The sequence below is a fragment of the Xyrauchen texanus genome, chromosome 7 (genome assembly GCF_025860055.1).
Source record: "Xyrauchen texanus isolate HMW12.3.18 chromosome 7, RBS_HiC_50CHRs, whole genome shotgun sequence".
NCBI lineage: Eukaryota > Metazoa > Chordata > Actinopteri > Cypriniformes > Catostomidae > Xyrauchen > Xyrauchen texanus.
Window position 1 is genome coordinate 9,766,282 of NC_068282.1, and position 16,368 is coordinate 9,782,649.

General features: G+C 38.9%; 1 protein-coding gene across 1 annotated transcript in view; it reads left to right on the forward strand.

Annotated features, from left to right (window-relative positions):
• The window catches only part of LOC127646877 (potassium voltage-gated channel subfamily B member 1-like), a 43,591-nt gene extending 33,432 nt beyond the window's left edge, over positions 1–10,159 (forward strand). Inside the window, exon 2 of the mRNA XM_052130813.1 lies at positions 8,231–10,159. Coding sequence (XP_051986773.1) covers positions 8,231–10,159 — 1,929 coding nt within the window. The remainder of the gene's footprint in view (positions 1–8,230) is intronic.
• The last annotated feature ends 6,209 nt before the right edge of the window (positions 10,160–16,368 follow it).

Consider the following 16,368-nt stretch of genomic DNA (forward strand, 5'->3'; position numbering starts at 1 on the left):
GCATTTTTTTAATTATTGCACTAAAACATTTGTGGTAAAGGTCATGTAAGAACTTCTGAAGAAGCGAAGGATTGCCAGATGTTCTGAGTGGTTATTAGCATGTTGCTCTGGAGTTGCTAGGGTGTCCTGTGTTGTTGCGAGGTGAATATAATATGTCTGAAATCAATAGAGCCCATTCCCAAATCTCTAAGATATTCTATGACATTTTTGCAAAATTATATCACATGGTCCATAACACATATCACGGCAGTTCCGAGGTGAAATGTTCACTGTGTGACACTAAAAGCGAGTGTTTTCTCCCAAACAGATGTTAATGCTCTATTGAGTTTTAAATCAACAAAACCGATCTCCCTACCCTAAACCTAACCGATAGTGTAGTAATAATAAGCAAATGTGACATGAAAAACAGATGAGGGTTTTAAGGTTAGTGTTCTGTCAATCTGGCCTTTTTCTTCTGATTTCTGTAAAAGTAAATAAAATAATTGTTGTTTTAGCATCTCCAGTGTTGATTTCACCAGAAAACTTCCACAAAACTTACAATGAGGCATGCAAAAATTATTTAGCAAAAATGAAGGTAATATATGGAAATTTAGCCAGTTTGAAGAAAACTTTTAGAATAGATTGGAACAGGACTGGTAACTGTCATTTCCTCTTATCTGACCTCTGTATATATCAGTACTTCATAAGTTAATGTCATCCTGCATTGAGGATAGAGTAAATATGTTTGGCTCGCTGTCCTGGGAAAAGGGCTCAAGGCACTAGACTTGACCCGAGCTTGAATACCCCTCTGGATTTAGGGTGGTTATTGATGAAATCGATAGGTGGAGATGGGGAGGTGGTGGGATGCCGGAAGCCTCTATGTCAAGTAGAGGTAAGCAGCTAATTCGCTTACTCTGGCAGTGTGATTGGTCGGATTAAAGTAACTTGCTCCTCCCAAAACTTGTTAATGAAAATCCATTTCAGTAGTTTGTAAATTAATGTAATCCTACATTGAGGATAGTGTAAACGTGTTTGTCTCGCTGTCCTGGGCGATGGGCTCGAGACTTGACCCGAGCCCGAATACTCCCCAAAAGAAGCCAGGAATTGGGGCAGCCTCAAGCCAGGGTCTGCTCAGGGGATAGGAAATGGGAAGGTGCAAGATAGGTAGAAATTAATAATGAAATCAGGCTGAAGCAGTGAAGAGACAGTGAGCTCTTACTGGAGCTGTGATGTGCTTTAGTAATCATTACGCCTGAACGCAGGGCTGCCATGGTGCATTTGAACGGGGCGTACTGCGAATGGGAGAGCCCATGGCCTGAACGTGGTGACTCTCGCTGCATTCGAATGGGAGAGCTCGTGCTGCATTAAAATGAAGTGGTTAAAGTTGCTTAAAAATGAGAGCCCTCCCACTCTTTGCGATTTTAACGGGCTGAATCTTCAAGCACGGGAACGCACAGTGTTCAATGGGAGAGCATATGATTCATGTGAGAATGGTTTATGCTGCATTTTACTGAGCTTGCTCAGTGCTGCGAATGGCTGGATCCGCAAGCGTGGGCACATATGGCATTTGACGGTAGAACACTTGATTCTTGAAAAGTGATAAATGCTGCATTTTAAAAGAACTCCTTATGCCAAACGAATGGGCTGAATCCTCAAGCACGGGACTGCACAGCATTTAACAGGAAGAGCCCATGTTTCGTGTGAAAAGTATGCACAAGTACTCGCTCTGCGATACGAGGGGGTTGAGTCATCAATCAAGTCATTCGACGTGAGGGCATAACAAAATAACTAGTTTAATGTATGTTAAACTTAATCAGTTTCTGTCAACCTTAAAGCATTTTTAGCATCGATTTAGCTAGCTATCCATAGCCATACTTCCAAAAAATATCTAACGTTATGTAGGTCCTAGTTTATAGGACTATATCACCGCGCACAGAAATGTTAATTTAACATGTACACAAGCATGTACCACTACAAGTTACCCAATTTAGTTTGTTGGTTTGCTAAAGGTTAAACTTACCTGCCGGTGTCCCAGTCATAGCGCTGCTGCATTCATCAGTAGTTTTGAACGAAGCTCTGTGGCAGGACGCTGAGAGGATGACTGCACCAACTCGGTCTTCTTGCAGTCGAAGACGGAGCAACGTTCTGCTCTTAAGTTTATTCAGTGCACTGTCAAGTGCTTCATCAGATTTGTCGTGTTGCCGGTCTTGGCAGCAATTATCTTGTTGCAAATATTGCATCGCGTACTGTTGGCATTGAGCCTGGTGAAATGTAGCCACACTTTAGATCTTTTCCACATCTTTTACATCTATGGGTGTTGGGGCGCATACACACTACAGTCTCACGTTTGAGCCGCGTCTCTGAGCGTAACCGGCGTAAACTAGTGTTTTTAGAACTCTATACCCAGCCCTACCTGAAACCAAGTACCAGGATAAACACTGTCATCTGATGTTTTTTTAACTTAAGCATATGGTGTGGAGATTTGTAGATTATTTCCAATGTAATGCGAGTAATTCCATTAACTCTGTATTATTGGCATGAAGTGACAATGAAGTGTCCTTGACGAGGACGTATGAATCATTAGGAGTTTGTGCCTGAGGATTGGATTTAATAGATACTATATGGGTGCCGTTTGCAGTAGTGAGGTGAATAAAACGACTTGTTGATATTAATGAACTGTAATAAATTTGACAGAAAACAGAAATATTGTGGGTATGAAGCAAAGTCGAATCATCAGGCATCGATTTCAACCCATTAATTTAAACTTGGGTGAAGTGTAAGATTATGACAGATTGTTGAACGCTTTTAAAGTCATGCAGCAATTAGGTTTTTAGGTTAGAGCTTGTTAAGATTTTGTAATCCAATGATTCAGGCAAAAGTAGAGAAGACTTGTCTGTAAAAATAAAAAATTATGGATTGATTTTAACTGGGTGAAGCGTTTGTCCTGGGCAGGAGGTGAGAAAGTCATGTTACAGTCTAGAGATAAGTAGAAGTTTGTAGAAGTGCTTGCTTCATGGTTATCTGGGCTGCACAGCGAGGTGAGCCCGATTGCTGCGAGGAGTTGAGACGCATTTGTGCAATCATTCATGAACGAGTTGCAGTGCAATCTGCCTATTGCAGAGTTGAATTCGGCTCATGTCTGTTCAGATGGCTGTGAGCTGTAGCATGGTCAGAGCAGGTGCTGCTGTAGCAGCGAGTTCGTGCTAAAATGTCTGGGTTGATTTGAAAAAAGAAAGTTGTAATTATTAGGGTAGCGGTTGTTTGGAAGGAAGTTCGCTTGTGGCATGATTGCCACTGTAATCCGGAAACAATAAATCATGCTCCAAAGGGCAATTAGATGGGATAACGATAGTGATAGTCATGTTGGAAGATGACTTCAAATGGAATCACTTAATGGAGCACACCCTAAATGAGCTGCACGGTAAGGTAATGAGGCTGACAGGAATCACTTGTGCGGAAGAACCAGATTAAAATACTGGGAAGCGTAGGAATGATGATTGAATTAAATAGTCAATTTTTGATTCCCATGCATACAATTAGAGCTGTAATAGAGCTGAAATGGCATAAATCCGGAGCAGCGCCCGTTCACGTAGGCAGGCGCACAAGACGGACCACTCCGTTTGGAAAGTTTAGATAAGAGAACATATGAAAAGTCATAGGGAGCTTTTTTACATGTATACAGCGCCGAACTGGTCAACATGCAGAAGCTGCTTCACACAACGGACCGCTCCGGGTGGAAAGTTTAGATAAGAGGACATATGAAAAGTCATAGGGAGCTGTTTGACATGTATACAGCACCGAAGCAGGCAGTTTGCGGAAGCAGCTTCTCAATATGATCTGCTTCGGCTAATTCAGATTAGTAAGAGAGGAAGAGTAAAAGTAGCGCTTAAAGTGGTAGCGGTCAATGCTGTAAATACAAATGACCTGCTGCGGCAGCTTCTGTCGAACAACAAGATGATTTAGATGGAAGAGCTGTTCTGATGAGGGCGAGTGCTTTGCAGCGAAGTAGCATCTGACCGATCGAGAAACGAGACTCTTGTACGGGTCTTTTCGTGAGCAATGGGCAGGACCAAATGCCAGAAGGCTCGATGCCATGTAGAGGTAAGCACCTGATTATATATGCTTACTCTGGCAGTGTGATTGGATGGATTAAATTAACTTGATCCTCCCAAACCTTGCTAATGAAACTACATTTGTAAGTAGCAAACAGCCGAGCAAGGTGATGATATTGATGATAAGAGAGACAGAGACTTTGACACTTTTCCTGCCTCCTACCAAGCTTGAAGTAGGTTGCCTTGACAATGCTGCAGCAGTGGTTGAATGTCAGTGGTCAAGGTCAAAGGAGTTCTCACTAAATAGACAAAGAAACATCTACACTGAGCAGGATATGCATGTTTAGATTTACTTATGATGAGTTACTATTACCCTTTCTCCTATAAACACTGCATTTCTCAATATGTTCTTTAACACACTTATTATAATGTCATTGCTTAGAGGTTGCTCTTTCATAGCCCAGGAGACTTAGCTATAATTAATTTAAAGGTGAAGTGTGTAATGTCAGCTGTAATAGTATCGCAAACAGAATAATAAAAAAGGGTTTCAAACAGGTTTCCAGAATATTCCGCTTGTTGCAATTGGTCGGACAAATTGTCCAACCCCAGACTGTTTTTATTGGTTGAGCCAATGTTGCTGGTTGCTCTTCTCAAACAGATGCATGTTTTGATAGTCCCAAAGAGCCACAGTCTTTACACTTTTCTGAGGAATAAACCTAAAAATTACTCACCTATAGTTGACTCTGCATATTAAGCTGGGATAGGAGAAAGCTTTTTAAGATTATCTCAGCTCTGTAGGTCCTCACCATGCAAGCGAATAGTGTCCAGAATTTTGAAGCTCCAAAAAGCATATAGAGGCATCATAAAGTATTTCATACTACTCCACTGGTTAAATGCATATATTCAGAAGAGATATGATAGGTGTGGGTATACATGTAAGTCCTTTTTTAATATAAATTCTCCTCCCTGACCATTATGTGGCAATATGCACAAAGTAAACTCAAAATGTGAATCACCAAATAGAAAACAAAAATAATGTGAAAGTGAAAGTGGAGATTTATAGTAAAAAGAACTTAAATAATTATCTGTTTCTCACCCACACCTATCATATCGCTTCTGGAGATATGGATTCATGTGTTTTTAGGACCTTCAAAGTTCTAGCCACCATTTGCTTGAATTGCATGGACCAACAAAGCTGATATTTGTATTTATTTTTTTAATCTTTGTTTGTTTAGTAAAAGAAAGAAAGTCATACACATCTAGGATGGCATGAGAGTAAATTATGAGATTTTTTATTTTTTTGGGTGAGCTATCCCTTTAAATCAAACTTGTCTCTGAAACTGAAAATCCAAAACTGATGTTTCCACTAAAATTTCTTTGGAGAAATAAAAAATCGAATCAAGTATATAATCAAATGTCAATTATTGACATACTGTTAGAGTCTAGAGCTATAAAGTTATTTAAAAATAATTAAATATAAATTAAGAGAATAAAAATGTATATCAGTTATATAAAGTTCTAAATGTAAATGGTCTAGTTAATTTGCTTATGGACACATTTATTAAGAAATGTTTGAGTTTACATTCAGGTCTCTGGTTTGATAGCAGAATTTGATATCTTGTCAGATCTGAAAACAGTTTGAGACCAGGTGGAGATCTCTTCTGAAACTCTAGACTAGATGACACACATGTGAAATTACTAGGCTCTGGTAAAATATCTGAGAAACTGAAGACTTAAGTAAAAATCTGTGATATAAAGGGGATTTCATTTGTGATTTTTTCTTTCCTACAGGAATGCCATGCAATTGAATTTATGCCCTTAATGGCATATCCCCTGTGCACAGCCATTTTTGGAGTGTGTGTTGAGCTGTGGGCGTGTATCTGTGTGTGTTTACATGTTTATATGAGTTGTGTGTATCTTATGGGAGCATAATTTGTATGTGCTTGTAAGACCACCTCACTGGATGTGATAATGAGCCACTCACCTGAGATAACATGGTAATGCTGGGATTTCACCCTGTGCATCCTTCTCCCTAGCCATGCAGGGAGTTGACCTTATTATGCCTTCCTCAGCTTGAGTGTGAGACATTAAACGCACATTATTGGCAGATTATCACTTGGTCAATGAATCAATTGATTGTGCACTGAGAATTTGTGCTAAAACAGCTTACAAATGCAGTCCCCATTAAACGTCTGAGCAGCTACATGGAGCATTCTTCCGATGTCCATTGTCACTCGAGTGGTCCTTTTATAGCTGCCCTTTTCACTTTTCACATTCAGAATACTTTGCAACGCACACACTTTACACACATGTTCGGCATAAAAGACCAAGTAAATGACCTAGAAATGAGTCTTTCTTACCTCCAGGGTAACTCTCTTCACTCAAATCAGTGCTGTAATAAAACCCAGAGGAACCGATTTTGTTGCTCAGAGGTTGGTCTGTCATAGCTCATAAGACTTAATGGAGTTCTCAGTAGTTTCTTTTAAGCATCAACTATGTATCGGATGTTTCTTCTAAAATCCATTGAGAGAAATGACAAAAGTCACAAGACACATTTTTGATAAAGTGTGGAGCTATAAAAAATGGCTGTGGACAGCAAAGTTCAGATAATTTGGCTTTGGAAGTATTAGATAAGACATGTTTGAGTTCATTTTAAATTATCTTACTTTTGATTGCAGATTCTTGTATCTTGATAAATCTGAGCACAATGTGTTGAGCTCTCTTCTTAAATTCTAGTAGAAATACATATGAGATTATGGGGGATTTATACAGGAGAAAATTCTGAGAAGCAGGAAACTTCAGTGTCCATTTGCTATACTTTTAATCACATTACTGTCAACGAGAAACAACTGAGATATTAAAAAGAACTTTGTTTCCTATGGAAATTCTCTAATTGACAGAGACTACAAAAAAAAAAACATTACAAACAGCCAGTCATTTTAGTCTTTTAATCAGACAGTGGTGAATAAAATGGGAGGGAGTTGGGAGCTCCGGTGTGACTAAGTAGAGATTGTGGATGTTGATATCATTTTGGAAATAATGCTGCTTAAGATTTGGCAAGCTAATAAATAAAAGGCTAAACTTAGCTGTTTTATAGGTTATATGCTGTATATAATCGTATTAAAGTTTCTAACGTGACTGGAGGTTATAATCTCTTCTTAGGTACATCATTAAACATATGCAGACGCCTGCAAGTGCAATGAGTCACAAATAATTTTCTATAGCTTTAATACAAATGCAAATCATTTGATAATACCGACAGAGAGAGAGATTAGCAGGCTAAAATAGATGATGAAGAGGTTCACAGTTCTGTTATGCCATGGGATGACATAATTCATAACAAAATGTAATTTGATAATACTTTTACACCAGTCAAATTTAAATTTTTCTATATATATATAAAAAAAAAAAACATTTTATAGTTAAAAGGTTAACCTCTTGCTGACCCAAACTGGTTTTTAGGGAACCTCAGATAAGCATATCCACAGTCAACCCAAAGTCCGTTCACTGAAAATCTAATGTACATTGCACAGAAAATGGCCAGTTTCATTCTGATTGGGTGGCTTTATAAATCAAACCTTTGAAAGATTTTCAGATCTAAAGATTTCAAAGTAGCAAGTTAACTAGATATCCATGAGCAGAATTGTATATTCTTTAGATAAAAGTTCCATAAGAAGCTCTTTTTGTCTTTAACAGCTGAATTTGAACAGATTATTTTTATTGTGAGACCACAAAAGTCAGTGATATGTTGTATAAACATGCTTCTGAATTTCTGAAATAATATCCTGATACAGTACGATTATTATATAGTAATATCCTTTCCTTATAATATATTTACATAAGATTTATAAGGACTTTAAGGTTCATAAATAAGAGCTGAGTTTTACAGTGAATGACTATTTAATCCTATATTTTTTACCAATATGGTAAAAAGTTTTTTTTTAAGATATAGTTCACCCAAACCATAATTTCTTTACACTTGTTCCTCAACCTGTATGACTTGGACACAAAAGGAGATGTTATGCAGAATATTAGGAACTAATAGGCTCAGTCACCATTTATTTTCATTGTATGAAAAAAATATATATATATAAATAAAAGTGAATGGTGACTGATTGCGAACGTTCTGCCTTGCATTTCTTCTTGTGTTAACTATCCCTTGAATAAGAGTTTATTTCTTAAATATTTTTGTCTTACAGATCTTGGCCATCATCTCTATCCTATTCATTGTACTCTCCACAATCGCTTTGTCCCTTAACACCCTCCCGGAACTGCAAGACACAGACGAGTTTGGTCAGACTACAGATAATCCCCAACTGGCTCATGTGGAGGCTGTGTGCATTGCTTGGTTCACCATGGAGTACCTTCTTCGCTTCCTTTCATCACCAAACAAATGGAAATTCTTCAAAGGTCCCCTGAATGTCATTGACCTGCTGGCTATCCTACCATATTACGTAACCATATTCTTGACAGAGTCCAACAAAAGCGTCTTGCAGTTTCAAAATGTACGGCGGGTGGTACAAATCTTTCGAATCATGCGAATTTTGCGCATCCTGAAACTGGCACGTCACTCCACTGGGTTGCAGTCACTGGGCTTCACGCTGCGACGGAGTTACAATGAGCTGGGCCTGCTAATCCTCTTCTTAGCCATGGGTATCATGATCTTTTCCAGCCTAGTTTTCTTTGCCGAGAAGGACGAGGATGATACCAAGTTCAAGAGCATTCCTGCCTCCTTCTGGTGGGCAACTATTACCATGACCACAGTGGGATATGGGGACATTTACCCTAAGACACTTCTGGGAAAGATTGTTGGTGGTCTCTGCTGCATAGCAGGAGTGTTAGTCATTGCCCTACCCATTCCCATCATCGTCAACAACTTCTCTGAATTCTACAAGGAACAGAAAAGACAAGAGAAGGCTATCAAGAGACGTGAGGCTCTTGAGCGAGCCAAACGCAATGGCAGTATAGTATCCATGAATGTTAGAGAAGCATTTTCACGTGGTGCAGAGCTTTTGGATGTGGTGGTCATGGATAAGGGTGAAAGAACCCAGGACAACCATCTGTCACCCAGTCGGTGGAAGTGGTCATCTAAACGGGCAGCATCTGAGACCAGTTCAAATCGTTCCTTCAACCCAGACCAAGGTTCCCCGAGCAAGGTGATGGCCTCTAGTCCACAGAGGCTTAATCCACAGAAACTGGAAGAAATGTACAACCAGATGGCTAAGACTCAGTCACAGCCCAACCTGAACACCAAAGACAGAAACTCATCCCGGGCAGGAAATAGAAGGGATGAGATTGAGCTAGGAGCCTTGCAAGGTCAAGGTGGTGACCCACTGAATGGCGGTCGCGAAGGGGTGGTGGACATGAAAAGTCTGTCCAGCATTGACAGTTATATCAGCTGTGCAACAGACTTTCAAGAGAACCCACGATTTCCCTACAGTCCGGCAGGGGGCTTGTCCCTCCCAGAAAGCTCTCGATTCTCCCACAGCCCTGGTTCGGGCCTCTCCGGTCGGGTCAGTGCAAACCCAAGCCTGCAGACCACCTTGGAGCATGAGACAATGCTTACACCACCTTGTTCTGGTGCTAAACCTCTTAACACAGATGGTTCACGACAACCAGGTCTGCTTGGAAGCTCTCAGAAAGTGCATTCGGTTAGGGTGAATCATCGCAATTTTGGGGAGACCAGCCTATCGGGCGGTCCTCTATCCAACAGCTCTCTTCTCTCTGACCTCTCCATACTAAGTCCAGAGGTGTCAGTCTACACAACAGCCAGCAGCAGGACTCCACCTAAGACACCCGAAAGGAAGGCACTCACCCCTGAGGTCTTCACCTTCCACGATGCATCTATCAACAAGTACATCGATGCCGACACGGACGACGAGGAGCACTTGCGTGAGGGTGGCCCATCAGATCGTCTGCTGGGTGGCCTGAGCTCCAAGCCTCATCTTGGTGGTTATCAGGGGGGCACCAACCACTTAGAAGCTGCCCAGAAGCTGCTAGGTCAGAACTGCCTATTCCCATTGGGAAGTAGCCCAAGAGATGGTCACGAGAACCATGTGGCTTCAGAGAAGTTGAGGAGGCCCAAAGGGGACAGGGGACATTCCAACACTTTTGATAAGGGCCTCTGAGGCCTTTGGGTCATAAGTTGGACTTTGAAAGGAGTCCAAGAAAGGGAACGAAGGCCAAGAACATTGGAGAAAGGGGAGACTAATGTAAATTGGAGAATAATTTTACAGGTGGCCTACCCTGGTGACTTTATGCAAGAGAGTCACTTTATCACTGGAAAACAGCAGTAGTGTTACATCATTAAGGATCAGGAGCTCGAAGATTGCACTGCCTGCACCTCTTGCCCTTTTTTCTTTTCTGTAAACAAGCCTGCATTGGTGTGTCGCAGGGTTAAGATAAAGCCAGAACAAATCTGGATTATGGTTGTTTGCGACAAGAAAATGATTTATTCTAAAGCTTAACTAGCTTGAGGCTGAAAATTTACTATTAAAGCGCAGGTATGTATGGTAAAACAAGTGGACAGTCTGTCACTGCCCACATTAGCTACCCACTGTCCAGAGCTCACCTTAAAGATTAGCATTAGAGACAAAGTACATGTTAAACCCTGTTTTACTAGTGCACCCCTCCCCTGTCCCCTGATAAACTGGCCTTACTTAACTGCAGTCATGGGTCTGCATACAGTATGAGTGTTTGTGTGCAAGCGTATATGATTATAGGGAGGGCTTATGGTATGATAATGTGCACGTATACGCTAACTATGACATTCCTGCACACATACTCACTCTCCAGAATATATTCACATACGGTTTGATTCTAATCTGATTGATTTATTTTTATATTTAGAAGATTATCTCTAGAAATGCATTTCATATTTCTTGCCATATTTACTGATATAAGAATAAACTGTTAATTGTTTCATTGGAAGAGACCAATATCTGTTCAGATGTTACACGCTTCATGTTCATTTACTTACATGTCATCCCTTATTTATTTGTGTATTTTTCTGGTATGGCCAAATTTTGTAAAAAAAAAGGTAATTTGTGTGTGTGTTTTAAGAAAGTAATGGATGAAGATACACCTCATGTTCAATGTTGTCATGCAAAACGCCCATGCTTATGATTGTATATTACAAAATTCCAAATACTTTGCCCTGTTGTTGACAGATATTTGTATTAAGCTGGAATAAATCTGACCCGGAAAGAATCTATTGAAAATCTTCAGGTCAATTCAATACTTAAGTTAAATTTTAAAATGTCATAGCAGTAGATGCTGTCTCAGACACAAACATTTTTGAAAATAAGAATAAATATATATTTCTAAGGTATTTTCTAGATTATTATATGAAGTGAGATAGATGGTCTAATAAATTTGCATTGCCAGTGAAAATGTTTATTTTGAAATATTTGATTTCGCGTAACGTTTAAAGGGAACTTTTGACTCCTCAGTTGGTATTCAGGCCAAAAGTAAACTACTTGACCAAGTTGATGACCATTTTGTCCAGTTCTACTTTTGAATGATGGATGATTTCAGACATACAGTATCACTTTTAATAAAGAAATATGTAATGCAAAATTGAATGCACGGCCATGTATTTCCCCCTAAATTTTACATACAAACTTAATGTGCATAAAAGATAAGATCCTTATCGGCAACACCCTTGTCCTCACTATTCTAGAACCACACGTACACAGTCCAGCATATATTTGCAGGTATGTAGACGCTGTCCTGAAGATGACTATATCCAGTTTCCATGGTGACCACAAGCCCTCCCTAGCAGCGCTCATATCCAATTTGAAAACCAGGATAGCGAGGGCTAAATTAGATAAAAAACATTCACTCAATTGCATGCTTGTGAACAAATACCATCACTGAAATAGTCACATTGTTAGAACGTACTTTTCTCTCAGAATATGTACGTGTGTGCCTATGTGCTATCTTAGAAGTGAAAAGATGATCAAGGAAACTCAGCCTCTTGTGAGACTTGGGAGTGTTTATGCTTCCATCCCTGTCTCAACGATTTAGCTGTGTTGAACTGAGGTGTGAATGGAATACCAATTTCTGTGAGAGTGTGGGAGAAGTGTGTATGGTAGGCAGATGGAAAAAAATAGAAGAGAGATACAAAATAATTGATGATTGCCATGATGTCTATTGCTTACTGTAATAGAGCAAGATGAAACTGCTTTTAGAGAGCTAAGGTTTTTTGCTCCGCTTGCGGTCTTTTATGTGTGTAATACAATGTCCATGATCTTTTGGTTGTGTGATCCACATTCAGTGCCCTATTTATTGCATAGATCCATATGGAGAGAACATTATCACTGTAATGTTACTTTACTAAAGCCATTCAAAATGCTCTCTTGACTGTATTTGGCTGTGCCCTGTTTGTATGCCCTGAGGTCAATGGTTTTTGTTATGATTCATGGGTGAATCTCATGCTCAAAAATAAGAAAATATATTTTGCATAAGGAAAATAAAGCCTATATTAGGACCATTGAGAGTTTTTGTATTATGCCATTATATGACAGTTAAACATATTTCCCCTTGAATTCTCAAATTACCTGTATGTTTTACTCATTATTCTCACTAATTATTCACCTTATAATCTTTTTGCTGCAATACAATCATGAAATTGTATTTTTAATCTGCATAATTTAAAGTCAGTACCATGAGAAATAAAAATGTTACAATTTATATTACACATATATATGTACAATCATGCAACGGTCCAAAATCACTGATATACATTTTTTCCCCATTCTGATGGTTGATGTGAACATTAACTGAAGCTCCTGACCCGTATATGCATGATTTTTCTGCACTGCACTGCTGCCACACGATTGGCTGTTTATATAATCGCATGGATGATTGTTGGTGCAAGACAGGCTGGTTTGGGTATTTCAGGACAAAAGGCTTCTCACCACAAATGTTGGTGCAATTTTGGCAGCATGAGGGGGATCTACACAATATTAGGTTTTAATGTTATGGCTGATCTGTATATACATATATATATATATATATATATATATATATATATATATATATATATATATATATATACACACATATACATACAGATCAGCCATAACATTATATATATAAATCAGTACTGTGCAAAGGTTTTAGGCACTTGTGTTGCATTGTGAGGATGTCTTCAAAAATAATGCCATAAAAAAGGTATATTTCCTATTGACACACTAAAGCTGAAGATACACACTCACCTAAAGGATTATTAGGAACACCATACTAATACTGTGTTTGACCCCCTTTCACCTTCAGAACTGCCTTAATTCTACGTGGCATTGATTCAACAAGGTGCTGAAAGCATTCTTTAGAAATGTTGGCCCATATTGATAGGATAGCATCTTGCAGTTGATGGAAATTTGTGGGATGCACATCCAGGGCACGAAGCTCCCGTTCCACCACATCCCAAAGATGCTCTATTGGGTTGAGATCTGGTGACTGTGGGGGCCATTTTAGTACAGTGAACTCATTGTCATGTTCAAGAAACCAATTTGAAATGATTCGAGCTTTGTGACATGGTGCATTATCCTGCTGGAAGTAGCCATCAGAGGATGGGTACATGGTGGCCATAAAGGGATGGACATGGTCAGAAACAATGATCAGGTAGGCTGTGGCATTTAAACGATGCCCAATTGGCACTAAGGGGCCTAAAGTGTGCCAAGAAAACATCCCCCACACCATTACACCACCACCACCAGCCTGCACAGTGGTAACAAGGCATGATGGATCCATGTTCTCATTCTGTTTACGCCAAATTCTGACTCTACCATCTGAATGTCTCAACAGAAATCGAGACTCATCAGACCAGGCAACATTTTTCCAGTCTTCAACTGTCCAATTTTGGTGAGCTCTTGCAAATTGTAGCCTCTTTTTCCTATTTGTAGTGGAGATGTGTGGTACCCGGTAGGGTCTTCTGCTGTTGTAGCCCATCCGCCTCAAGGTTGTGCGTGTTGTGGCTTCACAAATGCTTTGCTGCATACCTCGGTTGTAACGAGTGGTTATTTTAGGCAAAGTTGCTCTTCTATCAGCTTGAATCAGTCGGCCCATTCTCCTCTGACCTCTAGCATCAACAAGGCATTTTCGCCCACAGGACTGCTGCATACTGGATGTTTTTCCCTTTTCACACCATTCTTTGTAAACCCTAGAAATGGTTGTGCGTGAAAATCCCAGTAACTGAGCAGATTGTGAAATACTCAGACCGGCCCGTCTGGCACCAACAACCATGCCACGCTCAAAATTGCTTAAATCACCTTTCTTTCCCATTCTGACATTCAGTTTGGAGTTCAGGAGATTGTCTTGACCAGGACCACACCCCTAAATGCATTGAAGCAACTGCCATGTGATTGGTTGATTAGGTAATTGCATTAATGAGAAATTGAACAGGTGTTCCTAATAATCCTTTAGGTGAGTGTATATAACCATCTTAAGACAAATGTTTTTGTGAAACATCTTATATGCCTAAGACTTTTGCACAGTACTGTATATATATAGATCCAAAGTGACATACAGAGAATGCACTAGGTTTAAATGTTTTAACAGTACACATATTCCCTGGGAATCAGACCCATGACCTTGATGTTGCTGGAACCATTCTCTAATATTTGAGTCAAAGGAAATGGCCAAGAATGTATTTAATCGTCATGTAAATAATGATCAGCATAAATCTTAGTGGTACTCAAAATAGGCTTCATTTTCTTAATGCAAAATATAATTTAGAATGTATTAATTTATTTTTTGGTTTTGTTTGTGATATGACTCTTGGCTGGTTTACGAGAGATTCACCATCATATATTTCATGTTAATTGCCCAATCAGACATGTCAGAATGTTGTGTTATAACTGATACAGTATATGTTCTGCAGACATTCTATATATTGCCCTATGAGGAACACGCATAGTGCAGTGAGCTTAGAGCATTTACAAAGTTTAGAATAAAATATACTGTATATAGGTGATTATTTGGGGGATAATTTTTTAGACACCAATCAACAAACAGTGATGACAATCAATAATTTGAGTGCAATGTCAGGGTCTTATTAGATGGTCTAATGGCATTAAAGGTGTTTTGTCTAAAATGCACACCCACATGTTAGACTATAATCCATAATGTTACATTAATAAAATCCTTCAAAGTAAGAGGTATTTAAATTTGCTCAAAAACACGCTAGACTGTGATGAACGGATGATGCTTCCAGCATCAAACTGGACACTTTTTGAAAATGAAATGATTATTTGATGTTATTTTCGGTTCACAGTCACATGTATTAGATAACTGGAGCTATGAATTTTAATTGAGTTTATTATTTATGAGGGGATTTGTGATGATAAAGGGTTTGTATGCATTTCATTTAAACCAGAAAGCACAAATGTCTTCTTTCTTTTATTAAATTTTTGTTGTATAAAAATTGTACTATAACAGTGGTAACTAGAGGTATACAATTTTACCTTGTATTTCATGAAAATAAATTAATGTTAACATCCATAGAGTTTCCAGGGAACTTATAAAACAGAGAGCACTGTTTACAATCCCTCCCTTGCCCCCTTAATCTTCTACAATGTTGTTTGTAGGTCTAAAGGCTGTTTGTTTTGTAATCTTTCTACCTGTTGACTTTCTATGCTGTTGTTTCTGTACGTGAATTTTGTTGTTTAATGCATGTCGTACCTCTGAAGCTGTAACTTGTTCTGTATGTGACAAAAAGCCAATTCCTTCTTGTCTTGTATAGGAAAAAGAGCCAAAATGTGTCAAAATGTCCTGAAATCTTTTGCAGTATAAAGAAGAGATATCCCCCTACCCCCTTGGTTGGCTGGAAATCAAATAAATGATACAGATGATTAATTTTACCTTGAATTGATTATTCCAGTGTTGTCTACATTAACTGTTCAAAGAAGATTTTCTTTACTTGTTTACCCCAAAAAAACCTTCTGTCATCACTCATTCACACTAGTGTCATTCAAAACCTGTACGACTTTTTCTCTTCTATGAAACACAAATGAGATGTTTCGGAAAACAACATTTTCAAAACCCTTTTTCAAATTTGATTTGAAAATCATATGGGCCTGGAATGAGGAGACTGCGTAAATGATGACAGAATTGTTATTTTGGGGCTAAAAGGATGACCATTAGCAATAGTGAGAAGTCATTTATGAATAAATGTGAATTAGTATGGAATATTTTCTTGATTGACAACTATATTGAATATTGACAACATTTATAGCATTTCATACTGTATTATTTGGCATACAAGCCTGAAGCAGGTAGGGGGCGTTACCACGTATTGCTCTACCTACTCATTCTACCATCATTCCATCAGTGA